Raw genomic sequence first — 27002 nt, 5'->3', positions numbered from 1 at the left:
ATGTCTTTATGTACCAGAGGCCAACTCCCACTCTCCTATTACTGTTTCTTCCCTCTAATGGTCAATACTCACCTTTAATTTATGAGTGAAGTGTAATAAATCCAAGTTATTATCGTCGCATCTATTTGTTGTGGTTCATTTGTTCCCACTCTCCGTGATCCTGTGGACCACAGAGCAGCAAAACTGTCCATGGGGTTTTCTTGGCAAAGATATTGGAGTGGTTTGCCATTTTCTCTTCCGGTGGACTGAGGCAAACGGAGATTAAGTGACTTGCCCGGGGTCACACAGCTAGTAAGTGTCTGAAGCTGGATTTGAACTCCTGACTCCAAGACCAGCTCTCTATCCAGTGTGCCACCCAGCTATCTCCCATATCTACTTAGACAATATTTAAAGAAACAAACGAAAAATAACTTTGCATGTCCTTTTCTTTTTATTAATACCTACTTTGATGTTTTATTGAGGTGCCCTAAGCTGCCACTGCCAATGGAAGTGGTCCAGCTTTTCTGAAAAATGAAGATGATGAAAACCAACAAAGGATGAGGGGCAACAAATATGAAGCACCTACTATGTGCGAGGTGCTGTGCCAGCTGAAAGGCTGGCTCCTCCCTGCCCTTGAGGAGCTTACATTCCACTGAAGGAATAGGACATACACACACACAGATGAGCGTGACCTAGGGGAGGAGGTGAATGGGGCCAAGAAGGGAGCTCCGGGAGAATCTGAGGAGGGAGAAGGCACAGACACCGGGGGGAGGTTATATTAACGAGCCTTCACTGTGGACAATTAAAAAGAAAACATGGCATCTTCTGAAAGGGGACGAGCATTTATTAAGTGCCTACTATGTGTCGGATCTTGTGCTAAACCAAATGCTATGTCACTCTGATACTCAACACACTGGGAGGTAGGTGCAATTACTACCTCCATTTTACAGATAGGGAAACTGAGGCAAAGGGGGGTCAGGTGACTTGTTTATGGTCATACAGCTGGTAAGCATCTCAGGCAGGATAGGAATTTGGGTCTTCCTGACTCCAGTTGCCTGGGTGGGTGTTTCAATGGTTTTGGACACGGTGATTCTAAGTGACACGGTCCTGGGTGGGAAAGGTGTCAGCCCTTCAGCATGCTGAAGTGGGGAATCTTGAAAAGGTCAAGGGATAGGATGGCACTGGGATGTTGTAATTGCTAGGAGTGCTGTACTCCGTAAGGGAGGGCAGGGAGGTGGCCTCGGACACTCACTAGCTGGGTGACCCCGGGCAAGCCACTTAACCCTGTCTGCCTCAGTTTCCCCATTTGTAAAAAGGAGCTGGAGAAGGAAAATGGCAAAGCACTTCTGTATCAAGAACACCCCAAATGGGGTCATGGAGACTCGGACATTTGGACATAACTGAAAAAAGACTAAACAGGCACTGTGCCCGGCACGGTGGGGATACCAAAAAGAGGCAAAAAACAGCGTCCTCAGGGGGCTCACGGTTAAGAGAGACAAGCTGCAAACAACAAATAGGATATGCACAGGATACATTACAGGGATTATCGACACAAGGCTGGTACCTGCCGGTTTTGTCCATATCGTACAAAGGGGGAAACTGGGGCAGAATTTGAACTCAGGGCTTACTGACTTCGAAGGCCCCGCTTTCTACCTAGGTAAGTTAGCGGGATACCGGGAGATCGTGTCCATAACACGGTTCAGTTTTCATGGCTATCGAATGACGTGACTCGAACGCCACCCTGGTGCATAACAACCAGGCAGCTCCAGCTTTCCGTAGGAAACTTAAACCCCCGCAACCCTCCCCACTTCCGGTCCCGAAGTAAGAGAGGAGAGGGGGAGAGGCGCCGAAGCTCTCTAGGGACCCAATCCCCAGTCTCGGGCCACGGTCTAGGAGGCGGAACCTTGGGGGGCGGTGGCGCGTCGCCGAGCTGCAGCTTCCGTTCGGCTTGTGATTGGTCGCTTCTAGCCGCGTCCTCCCCGCCCCCCGTAGGGCAGAGCTGGATGGTGATTGGACCTCTCGGCTGAAGCATCAACGAAGGCGGGAAAGAGGCGGGCCGGCGCGGGGTCAGGCGGGGTCGCCGGCGGCCGCTGGCGGGAGATTCCAACATGGCGCTGCAACCCAAGGAGGTGCTGGCCATGGACAGCCAGGCCGAGTGCAGCTTCATCCGCTTCTTCCAGGCCATGCAGCCGAAGCCGCTCACCACCGTGCGCATCTTCGACCGGGGAGATTACTACACGGCGCACGGCGATGACGCCCTATTGGCCGCCCGGGAGGTGTTCAAGACCCAGGCGGTCATCAAATATATCGGGGTGACCGGTAAGGGCAGCCTGGCGGGGGGGCCGGGGCTTCCTTCCCTGGATTGGCTTGGGGTGGGGCGGGGGTCCCGGGACTTTGGAGAAAGCGTCCGCCGGGCCTCAGCTTCCTCCTCCCCCGGCCACCCGGCGCACCCCCCTCCCCCTTCTAGAAGTGGAAACACGCCCCTTTTAAGATTCACCTTAAGAGCTCTGCGTTCCAGCTCCACTACCACTGTGGGGGGAAGGTGGTCTGTGATCGCGGGGCCAATCCGGTCCCTTCCCCATCCTACTTTCCGAAAAGTACAGAGAACTCCCTTAGACGAGGTGCAGCCACGTCTCGAACCCAGATCCGCCCCCTCTATTCAGTTCCCACTTTTTCAATCCAGTAAACATTTATGAAGCGCCTGCTGTGTGCCGGGCACCGCACTAAGTAAGCGCTGGCTATACAAAAACCAGCGAAAGCGATTCCTTGCCCGCAGGGAGCTTACTGTCCATTCCTGGAATGCTGGCTCCCTCCTCACCCCGCCCCCCCCTCCGATTTAAAGGGCCGGACACCCAGGCCGGAATTCCGAAAAGGGAGGGAGGAGTCGAGCGCGGGACCAGGGTCTCTTCGTCTGCGTTTATTTTTTAAATCATAGAATTTTAGAACTGGAAGAGGCCTTAGTGATCGTTTCGTCCAATCCCCCCATTTTACAGACAAGAAAACTTAGCAAAGAAACCTGTTTTTACCAGACCTGGTGCCCTGATTTCGGCCTTCGAAAATGGTCAGAGTGGAAGGAAGGCGCTCTCCACTTAAAGGAGCTTCTTACTGCTTTGCATAAACTACTTAACCTCAAGGTTGAATGAGTGGCTTAGGAGAAACGCTTTAGGGCTTTCCCAGCACCAAACCTCTCTCGGTGGGCCGAACGTCACCCCTCCCCCACCAGTACCAGTCACCTCCCCAAAGTCCTCATCCCAAATTCATCCCCCTTTGCTGATCGCGCCGATGATGTGTATCATTGCAGTTTCGATCCTGATTCCTTAAGGTGGTCAGCTGAAAGTTTAAAGGATCTTTATTTTTAAAAAGTTTTTGGCAGTTTAGCCAGTTTCTTGGTATACTTTGTGACACCAGACATGTAAATAAATGGTGCTTTAAGGTTTGCGAAGTTCTAATAACCACGCAACACCCCGGGGAGGTAAATGTTCTTCTCCTCATCCTCTTTACGGAGGAGGAAACCAAGACCGAGTGGCTTGCCCAGAATCACAAAGCTAGCAAACGTCTGAGGCTCAATGTGAATTTTGGTTTTCCTGGTTACAGGTCCAGGACCCTTTTCCCCCGTAATACATCTAAATACTTGTCCTGGGGGGGATTGGTGTGTGTGGCTAAGTGCTCATTTAGGAATGAAGAACAGATTTTTACATGAAGAATGTAGCCTCTTGTAGCTGTCCAGATACCTCTTACACTGCTGTGAGTCATAGAGTTTCATTGTAGACCAGGGTAAGCTTATTAAGCCTACCTACACCTACTACACAGCCGGTTTTTCTCCAGTCTCTAACTGCCCTTCAGTCTAAAACCCCACAGCTTAGCTCTGAATCATAATCCCCGAACCCCCCATAGCCATTCATTTCCTCTTCCAGTTTTCTTTGAGGACTTTGGATTTTTCCTTTAATTCTTTCAGTCAAACCCTCCCTGAGTCTTTGTTCTTCAGTCTTTGTATCCCCTGAATCCACACCCTAAATAAATATTTGTTGAATTGCTATCGTTACTGTACTTTATTATTGTTATTTTGGTCCGGACCTGGGATTTCGTTGTCCTAAGTAGGAATTCCAGGTGGGGAAATTTACTGTATTGATGCCCCTGGGCTCTAGCTTAAAACTGAATGTTTTTAGAGTTGCTTGGGGGCACCGAGGGGTTAAACTTCTTTTCCGGGTTAAAGTTTGACTCCACGTCTTGATTTTGAGGACTGCTTTTTTTAACCACTACTTCATACTGTTTATCAATGTTGCCCAGTGACCAGAAAGATCATAGGGATGGAGTGACTGGGGTGTTTGGGTAAATTAAGCCTATTGAGAATTTGTAGTTTAAAGATGATTATGAAGCTTCAAATATGTCAAATAAGAGTTCTTTTAACATGTCAGTGGAAAATGCTTAAATTAGTTCAGTCTTAGCTGAAGAGAAGCAGCATCTTTCCTATTTAGGTGGGATAACAAAGGCATTATAAACAAGATTAATTGATGACCAGAAATTGGATGAGAATGGCTTAGTATGAAGGGGGCCTGGGCCACCCCCTTTTTTATTTAAATTAAAAGTTAATCACATTATGAAAATAAAGTCTACTGTACATGGAAAAACCCATGTAAGGGGGTATTAGAAGGTTGGAAAACTTGATTGGGGCCAAGTTGTGAAGGGCTTTACATGCCAAGCTAGAGCATTTAAGTTTTATCGGAGAGCTTCTAGGAGAGCCACTGGAGCTTGAGCAGGGGGTTGACATGGTCAGACTTGTACTTAAGGAAGATAATTTTGGCAGCCGTGGAGAATGAATTTGAATGGAGAAATACTTGAGGTAGGGATACCAATTAGGAGTCCCCTGGCAGTCACCCAGGAGTGAGGACTTGGCATCCTTGGTAGCCGTGTGAATTGAGTCAGGGAATGAGGACTCTGTCTCTATTAAAATTAAGGTAAACCTTTGTAAACTACTAAAGCTTAAAACTGCATTGAGACTTTTGGAACACCCTGTGTTGTACTTTCCTCCAGATTACTTGGCTAACTAGCGAGTGACCTAGGACAGCGGTAGCTTTTTGAGGTCAGGAAAATTTTTTTTTCGTCTTTGTTTCCCTGGTACCTAGGACTGTGCCTCTGCTTTGCATGTAGTGTTGTTTAAAGTTGTGCAGTACTCTTTGTGACCCCAGAGGCTGGATTTGAGCTCAGGAAATGAGTCTTCCTGACTCTATGCCCAGCTCTATCTACTGTGCCAAGTAGCCACCATTGCATGTAGTAGGTACATTATAAATACTAGTTCAGTTTAATTCAAATTAATGCTGGTCTATAAAGAGCATTACCTTATTTAGTATTGCTGGGTTTTGTCTTGCTTTTTAATCTGTTTAAAATCCTTTCCACTATTTTTCATAAAGTATTGGCTTTTTGCTTTTGTTTTTAGCTTTCACTGGTTTCAGTCATCTGAGTCTTCATGGCCCCATTTGGGGTTTCCTTTGCAAGAGTACTGAAGCGGTTTGCCATTTCCTTCTCCAGCTCATTTTACAGATGGGAAACTGAGGCAAACAGGGTTAAATGACTCGCTCAGGGTCACATACCTAGTAAGTGTCTGAGGCCAGATTTGAACTTACGAAGATGAGTCATCCAGACTCTAGGCCTGGCACTTGTCCACTATGTCCCCGAGCTGCTCCCTTAAACCCCTGAAGATAAAATATCTCCCTCTTACAAAGACATCTGTGAACAGTTCTTTCACTTACCATCTTGCACTAATTTTTTATGAATATTTTATTCCTCAAATGAATTTATTTAATTTTTGAAAAGTTTTATTAGTGCTTTTTATTGTTAGAACAAATTAATTTCTGAGTATATTCCTTTTTCTTTACTTTCCCATCAAGCTATACCTTAAAAAAAAGTGGTGTTGGGAGAAGCGGTTCAGGAAAAGCAACCAACTCTTTCAACCATGTTTGGCTGCATATGCAGTGTTTCATACCCATAGTTCTCTACCTCTGCAAAGCGGGGAGGGAATTGTATTTTTTCAAGTCTTCTCTGGAGCCACTGTTAGTTATTATAGTTTGTAGAAGGTTGATTTTCTTTATTTTTGGTTATTTTTGTTTTACATATTGTTTTTCTGGTACTTACCACTTTGTATTAATGATATGTTTTCCCTTAATTTTTTTGGACTCTTCATTTTGATTATTATGGTATAATAATATTGCATTATATTGATGAACTACATTTTGTTTACTCAGTCCTCAGTTAATTTATAAGGTCACTAGTTAGCCATGTGATAGTGGTAATCCATGTAACCTTTCTGGGCCCCAGTTTCCTCATTTATAAAATAAGGATGTTGAGTTAGACTAATGACCTTTCTATCTCTGAAAATCTCTGATCTCTTCTGAGAAGCTCTATTATTGTGCTTTTCTGTTTCAAGCTTGATCATAAGTGTGCATTGTAAGAGGTTGCGGCCTAGGAAGTATTTAATAACCTGTTGTTTGGCCCTGACCGATGAGACGTTCCCTATGTTGTATCAGATTTAAGGATGTGGACAGCACTTTCACGTGTTTTTTATCCTCATCTTCTGGCTCACATACATAAGTATGCCACAAATTTTCTTATGAACTATTTCTCTTACAGTAAGTTTATTATTTCAAGTGTTTCAGGGAGTAATAGAGTTTACCAATGTTTTCTAAAAAGGTAAGAAGAATGATTTTTGAAGTTATCACTGTCCTGGAACTATTGGGCTATATCATTTAGGGGGCCTACTTATGAGGGGAAGAGGGTTGAATTTAAGACCTCTTCTTGACCCCAGGAATTTCTGCTATTTGTCTCTGTGCCTAAAATATTCTCCCTCATCATTTCTACTCATTGGCTTCCTTGGGGTCTAGAATTTTGCCTTCTACAGGAAGCCTTTCCCATTTCTTATCAATTCTACTGCCTTCCTTCCCTCTGTGTATCATCTCCAGTTTATCCTGTACACAGCTTGTTTGTCCATAGATGTTTGCGTGCTATCTCCCCCATTAGATTGTGAATTCCTTGAGAACAGGAATTACCTTTCTTTGTATAGATGGGCATTTAGCACAGTGTCCCGTGCATAATAAGTACTTAATAAATGCTTATTGACTGATTGCGGCATAGAGGTGACTGGATTCTCCAAAGATGTGCCTCCTATTGTGGTATAATTCCTGGTTCCATTGTGGACCCTGTAGACAGCCCACTGTGAAAGATCGGCAAGAAGCTCATTCCCAGAAAATTTGTAATGCAGTGATGGATTTTTTTGTGGCTACTGCAGCTTGGAAGCACAGAGGTATTACATGTGCCAGAGGAGGGCATTCACAGTTGAAATGATGACTCTCTGGACTGTCAAATAGGAAGAGTATTTATTACATGTGACAGAAGAGTAGGGTTAGCAATTTACAGAATGTAGACATTGCTAAGGGTTTTTACAAATCATGCTTAATGCTTTTTGTCTGATTATATTTGTTTTCAAAGTAATGTAACCTGAAGTTTTGCATCTTTATTTGATTTGTGAGGACTTGAACTTTTTTTATTGCTTTTTGTCAGTATACATTCTCAAATTAACTTAAAGTATGCTATTTCTCTCCTTTAGGTGCAAAAAAACTGGAAAGTGTTGTGCTTAGTAAAATGAATTTTGAATCTTTTGCGAAAGACCTCCTCTTGGTTCGTCAGTATAGAGTTGAAGTTTATAAGAATAAAGCTGGGAGTAAGGCCACCAAGGAGAATGACTGGCATGTGGCATTCAAGGTAATTTTTTTGTTGCAAAGAAAAGTAGAAAGAAAAATCTCACAATTATAGTGCTGCTGCCATTATTAACAGTCCATGCCTTCTGTGGCAACAATGGTCCAGTTTTTCTGTGAACAGTGCCAGGCCATAACAGTAAAGGCCCCTGGCAGTGGTGGAAGGGAGAGGGATAAGGGAAAGAATTTTCTAGCAAAAGTACTGGCTGGGGAAAGACAGACCCTTGGGGAACGGAAGAGTTCCTGCATCTATGCCAGTGGAAGATGAATCCCAGTTGTGATAGCCATTCCTAAATAAGGGCCACTCCTAAGTCAGGAATTTGTGAAGTTGTCTTATATCTAAATTCACATTTTTATGACAATCTGTATTATTAAACTGGAAATGTTAGATGTAATGTAACTTATTTTATGATGTTGGAGAAGGATGTGGCAAACCACTCCCATATCTTTGCCAAGAAAACTCCATGGACAGTATGGTTCATGGAGTCACAAAGAGTTGGACATGACTGGATCAGCTGAACGACAATAATAACGAATTTTATCATTTGACCTATTTGTTTATTCTTCACTTGGGTCTTAAAATTCCATTTTTCTTGGAATATTGGAACTATTTGTCCTCATAGGGTCATTTTGTAAGAGCTTGACAGTTACTGTGGCCACTTGTTAAGAAGAGGAGGTAAGTTACAGAGTTCGACTTTGAGTGGCCTTGATTCCACTGACCGTCTGCCACACAGTTGCCTAGCACAGTTCGAAAAGAAAGTGTGTTTGTGACATACTGGGTCATATGGGTTTTTCTGGTTGCATAGTAAGTAGACTGACGTTACATTCTTAGCTACAAAGCTGTTTTTTAAGCATATTTTAATACCAAATACCCATAGTTATAGTAGAATTTCATGATAACATGAATTTGGATATTTTAAGGATTGTGTAACATCTCCTGAAACATAACTTTATATAATGAAAGCTTTACTTTCATTACTGACCATAACAATTCCCATTTATAGAGAATCTTGTTTATAAAATACTTTCTCTAAAACAATTTGTGAAATAACGTGTTTTATCTCCATTTTACTGATGGAGAAACTGAGACTTGGAGATAGCAAATGACCTTTTCACATATCATCACACTGATAATAATTTTTTAAATGAGAGGCAGGGAGGGCAGTTGAAAACCAGTTTTTTTTTTTTTTTGGATATGCAGTTGTTCTGCAAGGTACAGTCTTAGAGAGTTGCCTAGGACATTGGAAAGTTAAGTGCCTTGCCCATGATTATGGAAGCAGTGTCAACAAGGGGGACTTGAATTGAGCTTTTTCTGCTTGACCTTGGCTTTCTATCATGTCCCATGCCCTTTCATATAATGTGTTAGACCTTGAATTTGTACCCAGATTTTCTTACTATAAGTTTAGTGTTCTTTTCTTTCTATTATAATTTTTTATTCAGACTCCTAATGCTAGCATTTTAAAAGGATTCCATTATACTTTTTATTTATAGTTGATGTAAATAAAACAAGAAATGCACAGTTACTTTTTGGGTGGGGGGAGAAAGCCTCAGTGCTATGATTTTGTTGTTATGGAAACACCCAGGTGAGGATACTCCCTCCACCAATGCAGAAAGGTAACTCTGTGTGTGTTATATGTATGCATGTATACACACTCATACACACACACAGACATCCCTACTTGCCTACTGTCTTCTGTTAAATTAGAAGTTATGAATCACTGCCAAGATCCCTTTCACTGTCAATCTGCAAGTTTTGTTGGGAGAAGTTGGAATCATTACTGTATTTTAAAGGATCTTGTCCGGAAGAGAAACTTATCCACATGAAGCAGTTAGAGAAGGGGGACTTTTGGGTTCTAGACCTCTCTCATTATGGTTCTAGTTTTTATCATTAACCACCTATGTGACATTGTGTAAGTCAATATGCCTCTGATGCAGCTTCCTTCTTTCTAAAATAAGAGTATTAGACTTGGTTTCTAAAGCCCTTCTAGTTCTAAAATTCTGCTTTTCTTTCTCTGATATTTTAATAATTTAAACTTTGATGTTGAAGTTTTTCAGGTGCCTCAAATGCCAATTTTTCAATATTTTGTTTTCCTCCATCTTTGCTTAAATTTATCCTAAGACAGCTATAGGGTTGCTTTGCAAACAATTCAGCTGCCATTTGTGAATATTTTCTCTGATATGACTTGCCATTAGGACTTGAATCACTTCATCAGGAAAGCAAGGAAACTCATCATGAAGAGGGTAGAATATTCTCCCAAAAAACTTTGTTGCAAACCTATACCTGTCTCAGAATAATAATACTTTGAGTATGTCAGACATTTTCATTGGTAAAGTTGTCAGGATTGGCCCTAGGTAAAATTTATGGCTTTTGTTCATATGATTTGAAAAATATTTATTCATATCTTTTGTTTTTATATCACTTGAATTTCCTGATATGCCCTGTCTTCCCTCCTCTCCCAGAGAACCATCCTTTATAGCAAATTAGAACAAGAACTACACAGTTTAGTAAAAAATCGACCAATGATATCAATCAAGTCTGATATCGTATGGAATGTTCTACATCCATAGTCCCCTACTTGTGCATTCTTGTATCTTTTCTTTGGGATTAACCTTGGCCAAGATAATATCATAGTGTACAGTTGTGATTATTTTGTCCTTTCCATTTATGTTATTGTCATTGGATATATTGTTTTCCTTGTTCTTTTCTAACTTTGAATCCGTTTGTATAAATGTTTGTTCAGTAATATTCCATTCCATGTAGGTCCCACAACTTGTTTAGTCCTTCCTCAATCTATCTACATTTCCTTTCTTTTCAGTTCTTTGCCACCATAAAAAGTGCTGTTTTGATGTATCTACAACCTTTCTTTTCATCTTTGATGTCTTTGGTTGTATGTGTGTGGGGTATCCTTTCCTCAACCTGTGTGAAAGGGCATGGTCCTAGTCACTTTACCTAATTCTAAATTGTTTTCCAGAATGAGTTGGACAAATACATAGCTTTGTCATCTTTGCCAATTTTCTGGGTTCTAGGTGTGTTACATTTCTCTTATTAGTGAATTAGAGGAGTCTTTCATATAGTTGTTTCTAGTTTACAGTTCTTATGAGAATTGTTTTATCCTTAGACACTATCAATTTGGAAATGGCTTTTCTTCTTAAATATTTTACACATCTTAGATATTCACCATTGTCAGAGTTATTTGAGGCAAAGGTTTTTTTCCCCTCAGTCTGCTTTTTATTGTGTGGTTGCTTTGCTTCTACAAAAGTTTTTAACCATATGTAACTAAAATTAACAGTTTTATCTTGTTTATGCTAATAGGATCCAAAAGGAAGTTTAGAAGTGGTTTCTAGTGATTTTCCTTTCTTTTTGTTTGTTTTTTAGGCTTCACCAGGCAATCTTTCTCAATTTGAAGAAGTTCTCTTTGGCAGCAGTGATATGTCATGTTCCATTGGTGGTGTGGGTATTAAGTTATCTGTTGTTGATGGCCAAAGATTAGTTGGAGTTGGATATGTTGACTCCATACAGAGGAAGCTAGGACTGTGTGAGTTTCCAGATAATGATCAGTTCTCCAATCTGGAAGCTCTGCTGATTCAGATTGGCCCAAAGGAATGTGTGCTACCAGCAGGTGAAACTGCTGGAGACATGGGAAAACTGAGACAGGTAAGAAAAGGAGAAAGTTCATATTAATTTTTTAAAATTCAATGTTATATTCAGTTCCAAATTCTTTCCCTTCTCGCTCCCCCACCCATTGATAAGGCCCCCCTCCCACCAACAAAACCCAAAGCTCATTACAAATATGTAAAGCTATACAAAATAAATTTACACATTAGCAATAAAGAAGGGAAGGAAAAAAAATACGCTTTGATCTGCACTCTGAATCCATCACCTTTCTTTAGAATGTGGGCAGCATGTTTCATTGTGAATCCTTTGAAATTGTGATAATCAGAGTTCCTAAATGACTTAATACACCAAAAAAAGTCTTAAAGTCTTAGAAAAGAACACCATTTAAAGAAAACTCGGAACTAGAAACTGTCACTGAATTGCTGTAATGATTTTTTTAAAAACATTTTTTGAAAAATTTTTTTGAGGGGGTAAGGCAAGGCAATTGGGGTTAAGTGACTTGTCCAAGGTCACACAGGTGTCTGAGGCCAAATTTAAACTCAAGTCCTTCTGACTCCAGGGCCAGAGCTGTACTCACTGTGCCACTTAGCTGTCCCTCAAATATTATTCTTAAAAAATGATAGCTTTAGTGCTGATTATTTAAAAAAAAGAGAGAAATCATTTTGGGTTCTGTTTGATATAATTATGCCACTTGATACAAAATTGAAGATAGGAAGACAAGTACCTTAACGGCACTAAAGCAATTATAACTGGGGTAATTTAACTGATACTTTATAAGCTTAAATTGAATAATCTGTTTTTAAAGAGTTTTCAAATTCTGTTTTTCAGTAAAATTATTGGGAGGGAACAAATTTGTATTTTTTAAAATAGGTTATTGAGAGAGGAGGAATTCTGATCACAGAGAAGAAGAAAACTGATTTTGCAGCAAAAGATATTGTTCAGGACCTCAACCGTTTGTTGAAAAGCAAAAAGGGCGATCAAGTGAATAGTGCTGTATTGCCTGAAATGGAGAATCAGGTATGTAAATTAAATGTTTTGATTTATGTGTTTTTAAGTCATAAAATGTGATTTTCCTAGTGGAAGTTTCTAACACACTAACTTTAAATCAGTTGCAAATAACATTTGCTGTCATTCTTTTGACCTTTAATTGATCTCAGTGTTGAAATGAAAAACTGAAGGTACTTCCCTAAAGGAAGGACCGACATCTATAATTTGTCTTTTTTTTTTTTAATTTTAGTTTATTTATTTAACATATTTGGTTTTCAGCATTGATTTTCACAACAGTTTGAATTACAAATTTTCTCCCCATTTCTACCCTCCCCCCCACTCCAAGATGGCATATATTCTGGTTGCCCTGTTCCCCAGTCAGCCCTCCCCTCTATCACCCCGCTCCCCTCTCATCCCCTTTTCCCTTCCTTTCTTGTAGGGCAAGATAAATTTCTATGCCCCATTGCCTGTGTATCTTATTTTTTAGTTGCGTGCAAAAACTTTTTTTTTGTTTGTTTTTGAACATCTGTTTTTAAAACTTTGAGTTCCAAATTCTGTCCCCTCTTCCCTTCCCACCCACCCTCCCTAAGAAGTCAAGCAATTCAACATGGGTCACATGTGTATCATTATGTATAACCCTTCCAAAATACTCATGTTGTGAAAGGCTAACTACATTTTGCTCCTTCCCAACCCATCCCGCTTTATTGAATTTTCTCCCTTGACCCTGTCCCCTTTCCAAAGTGTTTGTTTTGATTACCTCCACCCCCATCTGCCCTCCCCTCCATCATCCCCCCCCTTTTATTTTTTTTTTATCTTCCTCCTTCTTCTTTCCTGTGGGGAAAGATACCCAACTGTGTATGTATGGTATTCCCTCCTCAGGCCAAATCTGATGAGAGCAAGGTTCACTTATTCCCCCCTCACCTGCCCTCTCCCCTCCTCCCACAGAACTACTTCCTCTTGCCACCTTTATGCAAGATAATCCACCCCATTCTATCTCTCCCTATCTCCCTCTCTCAGTATGTTGCCCTCTAGTCCCTTAATTTCATTTTATTTCTTTTAGATATCTTCCCTTCATCTTCAACTCACCCTGTGTCTGCTCTCTCTCTCTTTTACATATATATGTATATATACATATAAAAACACACACATATGTATATACATACATACACATGCATACATATACACATAGATACATACATACATACACATTCACTTTTATATATATATATATATATACACACATAAACATATATATGCATATTCCCTTCAACTACCCTAATATGAGGTCTCATGAATCATATACATCATCTTTCCATGTAGGAATGTAAACAAAACAGTTCAACTTTGAAATTTCCATTTCTTGATTACCTTTTCATGCTTCTCTTGATTCTTGTGTTTGAAAGTCAAATTTTCTATTCAGTTCTGGTCTTTTCACTGAGAAAGCTTGAAAGTCCTCTATTTTATTGAAAGTCCATATTTTGCCTTGGAACATGATACTCAGTTTTGCTCGGTAGGTGATTCTAGGTTTTAATCCTAGCTCCATTGACCTCCGGAATATCGCATTCCAAGCCCTTCGATCTCTTAATGTAGAAGCTGCCAGATCTTGGATTATTCTGATTGGATTTCCACAATACTCAAATTGTTTCTTTCTGGCTGCTTGCAGTATTTTCTCCTTGATCTGGGAGCTCTGGAGTTTGGCGACAATATTCCTAGGAGATTTCTTTTTGGGATCTATTTGAGGAGGTGATCGATGGATTCTTTCAATTTCTATTTTGCCCTGTGGCTCTAGAATATCAGGGCAGTTCTCCTTGATAATTTCTTGAAAGATAGTATCTAGGCTCTTTTTTTGATCATGGCTTTCAGGTAGTCCAATAATTTTTAAATTATCTCTCCTGGATCTATTTTCCAGGTCAGTGGTTTTTCCAAGGAGATATTTCACATTGTCTTCCATTTTTTCATTCCTTTGGTTCTGTTTTATAATATCCTGATTTCTCATAAAGTCACTAGCTTCCACTTGCTCCAATCTAATTTTTAAAGTAGTATTTTCTTCAGTGGTCTTTTGGACCTCCTTTTCCATTTGGCTAATTCTGCCTTTCAAGGCATTCTTCTCCTCATTGGCTTTTTGGAGCTCTTTTGCCATTTGAGTTAGTCTGTTTTTTAAGGTGTTGTTTTCTTCAGTGTATTTTTCAGTATTTTTTTGGGTCTCCTTTAGCAAGTCATTGACTTGTTTTTCATGGTTTTCTCGCATCCTTCTCATTTCTCTTCCCAATTTTTCCTCTACTTCTCTAACTTGCTTTTCCAAATCCTTTTTGAGCTCTTCCATGGCCTGGGACCAGTTCCTGTTTTTCTTGGAGGTTTCTGTTGTAGGCTCTTTGACTTTAGTAATTTCTTCTGTCTGTATGTTTTGGTCTTCTTTGTCAGCAAAGAAAGAATGCAAAGTCTGAGACTGAATCTGGGTGTGTTTTCGCTGCCTGGCCATATTCCCAGCCAACTAACTTGACCCTTGAGTTTTTCAGTGGGGTATGACTGCTTGTAGACTAACGAGTTCTATGTTCTACGTTTGGGGGGGAGGTGCCAGCTCTGCCACACCAGCACTGCTCCTTCCCCAAGGACCCCCAACCCGAACTGGGCTTAGATCTTCGGCAGGCAGTGCACCCCTGCTCTGATCCGCCACTTAATTCCTCCCACCAGGTGGGCCTGGAGCCCGAAGTAACAACAGCTGTAGCTGCCCCACCTCCGCTGCCCCCGGGGCTGGAAGCAGAACCGTGAACTCCTTCCACTCCTGCAGCTTTTTCCACTAACCTTCTCAGCTGTCTTTGGTGTTTGTGGGTTGAGAAGTCTCCTAACTGCCACAGCTCACTGAATCAGGGCGCTAGAGCCTCCTCCGCCTGGCTTCTGGTCTGGATGGTTCATGCCGCTCAGGCTGGGCTCTGCTCCACTCTGTTCCCGGCTCCCAGCTCCGTGTGGGATAGACCTCACCTAGAGACCATCCAGGCTGTCCTGGGCTGGGGCCCTGCTTCCCTCTGCTGTTTTGTGGGTTCTGCCGTTCTAGAATTGGTTCAGAGCCATTTTTTATAAGTTTTTGGAGGGTCTCCGTAGGGAGCTCAGACTATTCCCTGCCTACCAGCCGCCATCTTGGCTCTGCCCCTCTATAATTTGTCTTTTTAATAGTGAATTTCATTGTTCCACTATATAGTTCCTAAGTCCTTTTTCTTTTTGCTTGAAAGAATTCTTTGTAGGTTGTCCTAAGTTTAGTAACAATATTGAGTTTTTAAAGTTTTAGACTTTGTGTGTTTATCTTTAGTGTTGGTTTATACCCTGATTTTGGCCAATAAAATAACAGAAAAGAACTGCATTAGGGAGTCTTAGGGATCTGTGTTTGAATAGAGAGAAAAGTAGATATTTATGTATCACTACAAAATTAGTGTATAAATACCGGTTGTACTTTAAATGAAGCTTAAGCAGTGTTACAGCCGTTAAAAATTTTCAAGCCACATACATGTGGATGAACTTAGAGTGAAAATAACATTTCTTCTATTTACCACATGCTTAGAGTATGGTCCATCTTAAAAATGTTTCAGTGATCCCTTTTGCCATAGCAAGTTCATTTGCAGACAGATCCCATCCCTGCTTCCTTTCTACTTCTCACCTCCAGTGAGTCTTTACTTGTAACAAAGAATTGGTTAAGCAAAGTCAACCAGCACAATAACATGGTGACCATATCTTACAGTGTGTACAACATTCCATATGTGATCCTTTTTTCAATTGAGAGCTCCTGCTATGAATTAATTTTACTGGTTTATACCTTTTGGTTTTACAAGGGAAGCAGAAGACAACCTTTAATGGCAGTATTGGGCTGCTAGGTGGTGTAGTGGATAGAGCACTGTGCTTGCAATTAGGAAGCCTCATCCTCCTAAGTTCAGAGCTGGCCTCAGAAACTTAGTAGTTGTGTGACCCTGGGCAAGTCTCTTAAACCTGTTTCCTCATTGGTAAAATGGCTGGAGAAGGATATAGCAAACTACTGCAGTATCTTGGCCAAGAAAACCCTAAATGGGGTCACGAAGCCTCAGACATGACTGAGAGGGCAGTGTGATGAGCAGCTGCTCAGAGTTCTACCAACAAATGGTGCTGCTTTGATCAAAATGTTATGAAGACATTTAAGCTATTGTTATAGCGCTATTATCTCTTGTTTTGAAAATATACACCCGATGCCACTGCTGCTTATTTTTCTTAACTGCTTCTTGCTGATTATACTTTCTCTTATCTTTTGTTTTTACATCTTCTTCATTTCCAAATACAAAATTTATGATTTAGCTATTTGCTTCAAAGCCAAGTATGTTAAATTATCTTCTCTATTTTCATTTCTTTTAAATGTTTGTTTTTATATTATACTAGAGCCCAACATTATAGGTGTTTGGTATGTAATTAGAATTTTGCTGTTAAGAACTATAATGTAATCCTGACCAGTGCTATTTCTTTTACCTGACTGTTGTTTTGGATTAGAGAGGAACCAAGGAAAATGATTTTTAATTACTTTACGTCTTTTGTCTTATTTCCAATATATCCGTCCCCCTCCTGATGCCCCCAGAGAGCCATCCTTTATAACAGTGAATAAAAAAAGAGAAAAAAGTTCAGCGTTAACCAAGTATGTACAGTATTCCACACCTTTAATCCCTAGCCTATGCAAATAAAGGAGGGAGGTACCTTCTCATTCTTTTTTGATGGGGATCAGACTTGTCATTCTAATTACCTAGTGTTTTGTTTTAACTTTTTTTTCCTTGTTTACCATGTCAGGTTCACTGTGTATGTTGTTTTCTTGGTTCTAGTTACTTTTATTTGCATTAGTTCATATGTCTTGCTGTGCTTCTCTGTATACTTTTCATCATTTCTTATGGTTTAGTAATATTACATTCCATTCATGTAGCATAATTTTTTTGTAAATAGTGTTTTATTTTTTCCAATTACATGTAAAGATAGTTTTCAGAATTCATTTTTTTTAAGGATTGTGAGTTCCAAATTTTTCTCCCTCTCTTCCCTCCATCCTCCCCAAGATGGCAAGTAATCTGATATAAGTTATACATGTGTAATCGTCTTAAACGTATTTCCATATTAGTCATTGTGAAAGAAGGGGCAGAACAAAAGGGGAAAACCACAAAAAAGCAAAAAACAAAAAGAAAGTGAAAATAGCATGCTTCCATCTGCATTCAGACTCCATAGTTCTTTCTCTGGATATGGATAGCATTTTCCATCCTGAGTCTTTTGGAATTGCCTTGGATCATTGTCTTACTGAGAAGAGCCAAGTCTGTTATAGTTAGTCATCACACAATGGTGCTGTTGCTGTGTACAATGTTCTCCTGGTTCTGCTCACTTCACTCAGCATTAGTTCATGTAAATCTTTCCAGGTTTTCCTGAAATCCTGCTCATCATTTCTCATAGCACAGTAGTATTTCATTACATTCATATATCACAATTTGTTTAGCCATTCCCTGATTGATGGGCATCCCCTCAATGTCCAGTTCTTTGCAACCACAAAAAGAGCTTGTAGCATAATTGGTTTAGTCATTCCTCAGTTCAAAGACATCTACTTTGATTCTAGTTCTTTGCTACTACAAAAAGTGAAGCTACCAATGTTTTGCATGCACGTTGGACTTTAATTTTGTGTTTAACTTCCTTGGAATATATGTCTGGTAGTGGAATCTCTGGGTCAAAGGGTATTGGCATTTTATTCATTTTATTTGCATCCTTCCAGACTGCCTTTCAGAATGGTTAGACACATAGTTCCATGGCCCTTAGTGTGCCTGTTTTTCTTAAACCAGGGAAAATGATGCTACTTATAATTCATCTTTGGTCAGTCATTTACTTTTAAAAATTCTTAATGACTTTTACTTTTCTCCTTGTGTTACTGCAATCATATATTTGAAATTTTTTAATCTTAGGTTGCAATTTCATCATTATCAGCTGTGATTAAGTATTTAGAACTTTTATCAGATGATACAAACTTTGGACAATTTGAACTGACTACCTTTGACCTCAACCAATATATGAAGCTGGATAATGCAGCTGTCAGAGCTCTTAACCTTTTTCAGGTAAAAAAAAATAATAACAGATATTGAAGGTGGGGATGGAAAGGGCTACTTTGAGAGTTGGTAATTTTAATCAATGTGGGCACAGATTGTGAAAACCTCTTTTATGATTTATGGTCTGTAAGAGCTATTGTGGTAAAAAAGGGGCCTATTTGTAATGAACCTCTCAGATCTTGGGTAGGCTGGTCTATCACTGGGTACCTACTTGAAACCTTTAACATCAAGGACTTGTCGTAGATCTTGGTCTAGAAGAATAAATAGTCTTCAAGAACACAGTTGGTGTATGGGAGGAAATTCTTTGTTAGAAACAATCAAAACATTAAAAAATAAAACCTAGAGTAATTTTTACAACACAGTAAGATATTGGGGTAGGACTTAAGTGACAGTTTATGCTATATTAAAAGGATCTGGTATTCTTAAACATTTATAAGCATAGTGTGTTTTAACTTGTAATTGTAGAATTAATATTGTTAGATACATGCAATAAATTTCAATTGTACTTTATTTTTCTACTTTTAAATAGTATAGAATAGTTTTATAAATAAATTTACACAGTATGCAATCCTTAAATTTGATTCTTAAGTTTTAGGCTTAAGGTTACAGTAATAGTATCATTTGTCATTACAGTAGAACCATTGGGCAGAAGCTTGATTACACATTGTGAGTTATATTATAAAGATTCATCATTTAAATAAAAATTTTAATTAGTATCTTTGGCTTAGCAAGACATGCTAATAAACCCATCATTTCATCTCTTACCTTCTGTTACTAGGGCTCTGCTGAAGACAAAAGTGGTACTCAGTCTCTTGCTGCTTTGCTGAATAAGTGCAAAACACCTCAAGGACAAAGACTGCTTAATCAGTGGATTAAGCAGCCACTACTGGATAAGAACCGGATAGAGGAAAGGTACATAAATGTACACATTTATAGGGGTCTTATGGAGACTAACTCTACTGTTAATGATGCTCTTGCTTTGTTAAAATTAAATAGGCTTTATTAGAAGAGTCAAAGTAATTATGAAGTTGAGTAGTAATAGCAGAGAATTATAAACTTGTGGCTTAAGAAATATTGATAAAATAGTGCATAAAATTAGAAATCTCTGTTGTAATATTTTTGTTTGAAAGCTGTGGTGCCTTTTGGTATTAGAAAAAGTATCAGTGGGAGTAATATTTGCTTTAAAGTTTTACCTCTAAAAAAAAGAACCTGTGTTTCCCTTTTAATATGTTCTTTGTTGAAAAAATGAGTTCTTTTTAAATAGCTCCCTGTTTGTATAGGGTTTATGGTGCTTGTATGTTTCAGATTGGAGCATAAACTACTGAATAAAATGTTAGCCATTAAGATATTTGCTGTAGAAGTTCTAAATAATTTCCTTTAAGCTGTCTTTTAAAAGGCTGTGTAGCAAAGCTTAGAAATTAGTTGACAGTATTTAATGTTAAAATCTCTTCTCTCCATAGTCACACTTGGTCAAATAAGGTAACATTTGTTAGCTATAATTATCATAATACTTGTCATAAATTATAATGCTTAACCTGGCAGTTGTGTTCCGTATTCTCATTCACTAGGTGTCAACACTACATAAAACAAAAGTTTGACTCACCTGTAAATTAATAAGACCTAATTGACTGTATACTTGTCCTTTCTGAGGCACTTAACCTCTTTAGGCCCAAGGAGTTTACTAAACTTGTGACCTTCAGATATTAAAATAGGTAGTATCCACAAATTTATGGTGAAGTGTGATATATATATATAATTATTACTACCATATTTGTCAGAATACAGGCTACATATTTCCCTCTATGAGATTTCTTAGAACAGCGTTGCAATGATGCAAAAATTTTTAAGTTACTAAAAGAATAAAACTAAGATTAATGATATTTTCATTCATGTAGGAGACCCTACATACAGTAAAATAGTATATAGCTATGAATATCTACATATATAGAATATGGTTATAGAGTACACTAAGACTTTATACCACCCGTTATTTTGGGGAAGAGTATTTGCTATATTTGGACCAGTGTGATAATAAGGCAGCAGTTAAAGTGCAGGGTCTGGAGCCGGGAAGACCTTAGTTCAAAATTGATCTCATGTACTTCCTATGGGCAAATCATTTAATTTCTATCTGCCTCAGTTTCCTCATTTGTAAAATGGGAATGATAGTGGCACTTACCTCCCAGGGTTGTTTTGAGGACCAAATGAGATAGTAAATGTAAACCACAGTGTCTGGCACATAATTAATGCTGTATAAATATTATCGTGAGCTTTATGAGTTGCCACACTAAGGACCAGTTAAGTGAATTGAGGCCCTTGTGCCTTAAACTTTAGTAGTTGCATTTATTGGTAAGAAAGGTAGCTACTCCATTTATACTTTTGCTTGGTGGATTATTGTGTGTTGTTTTTATTTTAGATGGGTTCAGATGATTGGATTCTTTTCAATTAAATCTAGTAGTTTGTATTTTACCTATACTTTTTCTTAGCTTTTGATGGCAAAGCTTCGAGGAATACTTTTATGATGAGGTTTTCGCTCTTAATGCTTTGTTCTTAGAAATTTTGATCCCTGTGCAAAATGTTTTAAAACTCCTTTCTTGAACTCATTTAAGCCTTACTGTGAATCATAGAATACTATTTTTCATATAAACCTAAAGATGTTTTTTCAGAGAATTGTATGCTGATATGGTCCTTGGAACAATTGGAATGTTTCCTTGCTTACCCTTGACAGTGACAAATGAGAGAGAACATTGCTTTGGTATTGTTTTAAAATTTAACTTTGGGGTTATTATCCATATTTAACTTGTGTCTCTGAGGATGTTTTATTGAACACATGCTACATGGGGATTATTAGAAGACTTAAAAGGGGTGTATTTTTGTTTCATAGTGAAGATTGTTTACTTAATGAGACATATTTGGAAAAAGCTAGTCTTTCAGATGTTACATAAAATCATTTTCTAAAAAATTAAAATATTTTTAATAAAGTGACTATTAATCTTTAAATGTTAAAAAAATCTAAAAGCTTAAATCAGAGCTTTAAGACTATAGCCTACTTGAGTAAAGTGTGGAAACAGTAATTTATTAGATTTAGTTTATTGTGTTAATGGATCCATGATCTCACTGAGGTGGGTAATCCCTCTTTCCACCATTTATTAAGCACGTTTATTAAGCTCCTATCATGGCCAGGTGTTGTGCTAGGTAGTAGAGATACAAATACAGAAATGAAAAGTGTTCTTACACTCAAAGATCTTACAGTCTAGGCAGAAGAGACAACATGGATAAAAATAGATAAATAATAGATACAAGGTGATTTTGGTGGGAAGGCATTGGTATTTGGAAGAATCATGTGGAAAGTGGCCCTTAAGTTGATCTTTGAAGGAAACTAGGGATTCTGAGAGATGGAGTTTGAGGTAGGGAGCTTTTTAGGCACTGAGGAACAGCCAGTGCATAGATATAGATGTGAGATGAAACGTTGTATATGAAGAATAGTTAGGAGGGCCAGTTTGGCTGTACCATAGTGTGCTTGGAGGGAAGCAATGTGCAGTAAGGATGGAAAAGTAGGTTGGGGCCAGGCTGTGAAAAGCTTTAGTTGTCACACAGGGGAGTTTATATTTGATCTTGTTGGTAATAGGAAGCCAGTGGGGTTCATTGAATAGGGGAGCAGCATGGTCAAATTTGTTTTGAGATTTCTGGTAGCTATATGAAAGATAAATTGGAGAGGGGAGAGACTTAAGGCAAAAACCTAGCTTCTGTAGCCTGAATAAATTTGCCTCACATATATGCATATTATTTTTGAATTTACATAGATGCTATTTTGTTCATAAAGTACAAATTTACTTAAAACTTTCTTACTAAAGTCATAGTAGCTTTATGTCATTTGTGTTTTCTCAGTTAGCATATATTAATGTAGCAGCTGTATGGGGGAGGTCTTAAATCTTTTGGTATTTCAAAGGAATATTTAGATGTTGGGAATTAGATGACTGGACTCTTAGTAAACTTAAATCTTAACTTAAAACTTAAAATGATATAGGCAAGTAGGCAGCAGGACCATAGAGCCCAAAGAGTGCTGGATTTGGAGTTGGAAGACACAGGTTTGAATCCTTAGTTTTGTTGATGAGGAAACCGAGGTCTAGAGAAATTAAATAAATGTAACTGAATCACAAGTGAACAGCCAGGCTGGGCCAGGTCCTTGACTCCTGGTCCTTGCTTTTCTGCTTTACCACTCCGCCTCCTTCATCTTATAGAAAGTCTTATTATGTGGGCGTATGTTTCCTATAGATGGTACCTTATGTGGGCGTATGTTTCCTATAGATGGTACCTTAGTATACTATGAAGGATACATTCTATAATTTAAGACTTTACTTTTTTTTAAAGTTAAAATTCCTAAAATCATAGCCGTGGAATTCCTTATGTATGTTCTGAAAAATATACTCTATTGATGTCTTTGTTTTTAAAACATAATCATTTCTGGAAAAAAAATTCTCCTCTCCTCTAGATAGAAACTTACCTTAATGAAAACAGTTAAACAATATGTGGTAGAACAGCCCCATCCTATGAGGTCTGTAACATTCTGTCCTAATAGTCTCTTGCCTTTCTGTGTTGAGAGAAGTATGTTTCATTATCTGTTCTCTGAAGACATTTTTTTTTTCAATTATTTTGATTTAAATTTTCTTTTAGGAACCTTACTATTTACATTGTTGTTCTCTTGGTGGATATTATAAATTTTGTTTTCTTTATTTTGCTCTGCATCAGTTCGTACAAATCTTTACATATTTCTTTGAATTCCTCATGTTCACAGAACCATTTTTTTAAAAAAAAATTTTTTTGAGGGGGGAGGATGACACCATCAGGGTTAAGTAACTTGCCTGTGGTCTTACAGCTAGATAAGTGTCTGAGGCTAGATTTGAACCCAGGTTCTCTTGACCTCAGAGTAGGTGCTCTATTCCCTGCGTCACGTAGCTGCCCTTGAATCATATACTTTTAATGTGGAAATATGTTTAATATGATTGTACATATATAACTTATATCAGTTGCATGGAGGGGGAAAAGAAGGGAAGGAGAAAAAAATTTGGAACTAAAAATCTTATAAAAGTGAATGTTGAAAAATATCTTTACGTGTAATTGGAAAAAATAAAATCTATTAAGTGGGGAAAAAATTGGAAGGGATTTTAGTTATATAGGCCAGCGCCCACTTGAAAAAGAATCCCTATTATACCATACCCAATAAGTGTTTACGTAGCTTTTTCTGAAAGCCCTCCAATGAGTGGGAACCTATTAGTTTTCAAAGTAGCCTGTTTTAGTTTTTGAGGGCCCTAGTTGTCTGGAAGTTTTTCCCTACAACAAGCTTAAGTTTGTTTTCTGTAGCTTTCCCTTTTGCTTTGGTTCTGCTCCAAGAGGCCAACTAGAACAAGTTGAATCCCTTTTGATAGCCTTGCAGAGATTGAGGACAGCTGTTGTTCTGCCCTTTGAGTCTTATCTGTCTTAGCTTCTGCAAGCCAAGTATATCCTGTGTTCCTTCAACCTCTCCTCATGTCACATCCCAAGGCCCTTCACCATCCTCACTTCCTTCTTCTGAATGATTTTCAGCTAATCCATGCCTGTACCCTCTGACAACCAGAACTAAACACAACACTCTGGAAATGATGTGATCAGGGTAAAAGCACCCAAGATTACATTAACTTTTGGGGGGCTAGAATTGCTGACTCACCAAATAATAAACCTTGAGGTCTTTTTCTTTTCTTTTTTTTTTTTTTACCTTCAGGTCTTTTTCAAGAAAACTCTTTTGACTGATTCCTTCATCTTTTTTAACTGAAGTGTAAGACTTTACAGTTATTCCTACTGAGTTGCATTTTATTACATTTGACCTCTTCCTCCAGCCTGTCAGAACCTTTTTGACTCTTTACTCTGTCATATGGTATATTCTGTCCCTCCTGGTTTTACCTTTTTTGCAGATTTGATAAGCATATCCTCTGTGCCTTCATCTAAGCCATTGATAAAACTGTTGAACAGCATAAGATCAAATAAGGGGCACTCCTTTGGAGATCTACAGTTAACTTGACATGGAATCATTAATGACTACTTTCATCCTCCCCATTACAAGTCCATCTAATTGTATTATTATCTAGTATATAGTTAAACCATAAACTACATAAACTACAACAGTGGCCTTTATCTACAGTTTAGCAAACCAGGCAAAAAACAGAAACAGGATTAGCCTGGCAAGAGTTGTTCGCGATGAGCTGGCTATTCATCATACTGGATTTTTATAATCGCTGCTTCTTTTTCTAGATATTTGTTGACTATTTCTTTGATGATTTATTCTAGAATCTTCTAAGGAATTAAAATCAAGGTAGTTTGACCTTTGGTTTCAGACTGTTCTCTAACTTGTTTTAGAAAATTGGTCCAACAATTGCCTGTTTTTAGGTCTGTGGGACCTGTCCTGTTCACCACAATCTTTCACATATTACTGATAATGACTTAGCAATCCCATCTGCGCCTGCCAGTTTTTTGAGGATTCAAGGGTGTCCTTTTGGGGGGGCCGGTTAGCTTGAGTGAGTTAAGGGGAACTAAAGTATTCCTTTCCTATTTCTTGTCTTGGGTGTCACTTTCCTTTCCAAGGTCGTTCTCCATGGATAAAAAAAAAGTAAAATAAAAATTGAGCAGCTTTGCCTTTTCTCTGTGGTAAGTTTTTATTGTCCCATCCACACTAGCACTGTCCCTTCTTTGATGCTCTTTTTTCTCTGTTAGAACTTTTCTCCCACCTTGTCATTCCTTTGGTTTCCCTCTTCAGCTTTAGCTTATTCTAAACTTTAATACTTTTGATGTGATTTTAATTTTTTCAAATTAATTTTTTTCAATTAAACCATCTCCTCTCCCTCCTGACACCTCCCCATTGGGGGAAAGAGTAGAAAAACAAAGAACCAAATCCTTATGTTGGCCATGTTGAGAAAATATTTATCTCATTCTGAGCTTATTACCTCATTATCAGGATGTAGGTAAAACACTTCATCACCAGTCCTCTGGAATTGTGATTGGTTTGACACTATTTTTATTGGACCCTATAAACTCATACTTATCCTCTTTTACCAGCTCCTGCTTCTTTACTTATCTTTTTAAAAAATCTAACTTGCTTCATGAATTCTAAGTGTTCACATAGGTCTACTCAGACAGCTTCCGTTTTTCCTTTGCATTGGAATTGTTTTCCTTTGAATTTTCAGAATTTCATTCTTGAGTTTCCTGTCTCCCTCTTGGGTTGATTTCCTGTAGAATTTAAGTAATTTCAAATTCATATTCATGGTAGTTGGACCAGTTCACAGATTCTCTAGGTGTATTAGATCAAAATCTTTTTTCCCGAGAGCCATCGAAGCGGTTCAGTGGATAGAGTGCTGGGCCTGGGGTCAGGAAGATTCGGGGTCAAATCTGGCTCCAGGCACTTAACTACTACCTGTGTGACCCTAGGCAAGTCACGTAACCTCTGTGCCTCAGTTTCCCCAACTTTAAAATTGGAATAAGAGCATTTAGCTGGCAGAGTTGCTGCTAGAATCAAATGAGATAATATTTGTAAAGCACTTAGGACAGTTTCTGGCACACAGTAGGCACCATATAAATACTTATTCCCTTTCCTCTTCCCCTTCCCTCTTAGTGTGCCTGTTTTACACAGTTCTTCCAACACTGACTGTTAGTGTTTTTTGTAATTTTTGCATGAGATGAAGCTTCAGAGTTGTTTGAACTCTTGTCATTGTCATTTGGAGCATATTTTTAAATGGTTATTTATAATTAGTAATTTTTTGGTGGAAAATTGTTCTTATCCTTCGACTAACTTAGCTCTTGGTGGTGTATATTTGTTATTGCCTTTCTCAGCTATCTAATGTGCAGGGCATTGTGTTGTACTAAGTACTGAATTATACCATCAGTATATTAAAGATACCACTTTATCTTTTTTGAAATAAGATTAAGGCTCCTCTCCAGGATGACCCTTGTTTCATGATGGTGGTAGCGAGGAAGCCCAGCCTCTGGGATCTCTTCCAAACTGTTGAGGTTTTGAGCTTGGGCTTGGCAAACTGATTGTGTGTCAGTCTGAGGATCAGCCTAGCTATGCTCATAGGAATATGACACATATATACATAATTAACAGAATTGTGGTGCCAGGCAGAGAACTGGAAACTTTTTAATAGGAATTCTTGAACTAATTGGCACTGCCACATCTTTTCCTTATTTTATGAATTATGTGCATAGCAAAACTTTTTTTGTATTTAATTGTGAATTTAGATGCAAAAGGCCAGTTTTTAAATAAAGCATAATATTGTAATAAATAGTGCCAAATTTTAATTTAAAAAAGGTAATTCTGCTGAGGTTTTATGAATTGGCTATCTTGAAAAATTTCCATACATTAACAGTTTCTAGGCAATTTGTGAGCTGATATTGCATGCAATTGTTTGTGTGATGCTTAACATTCCTATTGAGTGGTACTGACAGCTTATTATGGCAATACTAAATTTGATCCCTAAAAATTGTCATTTAAAGTGGCATTTCCATGGAAACAGAGGCAGCAATCTTTTTTTTTCTTTTTTTAGCTAGTTGCAAATACTGCTGCTAAATTAATTT

The 27002-nt window shown here is 38.7% G+C and overlaps 1 protein-coding gene across 1 annotated transcript in view; it reads left to right on the top strand.

The window, feature by feature from the left end:
- Positions 1-2038: 2038 nt before the first annotated feature.
- MSH2 (mutS homolog 2) overlaps positions 2039-27002 on the top strand; it is a 69293-nt gene continuing 44329 nt past the window's right edge. The window contains exons 1-6 of the mRNA XM_036751220.1: positions 2039-2298; positions 7577-7731; positions 11101-11379; positions 12211-12357; positions 18264-18413; positions 19183-19316. Coding sequence (XP_036607115.1) covers positions 2088-2298; positions 7577-7731; positions 11101-11379; positions 12211-12357; positions 18264-18413; positions 19183-19316 — 1076 coding nt within the window. The 5' untranslated portion in view covers positions 2039-2087. The remainder of the gene's footprint in view (positions 2299-7576; positions 7732-11100; positions 11380-12210; positions 12358-18263; positions 18414-19182; positions 19317-27002) is intronic.

Source organism: Trichosurus vulpecula, chromosome 3 (assembly GCF_011100635.1).
Source record: "Trichosurus vulpecula isolate mTriVul1 chromosome 3, mTriVul1.pri, whole genome shotgun sequence".
Taxonomy (NCBI): Eukaryota; Metazoa; Chordata; class Mammalia; order Diprotodontia; family Phalangeridae; genus Trichosurus; species Trichosurus vulpecula.
Note: the sequence above shows the minus strand (reverse complement) of the source record. Positions and strands in the feature narration are given on the sequence as shown.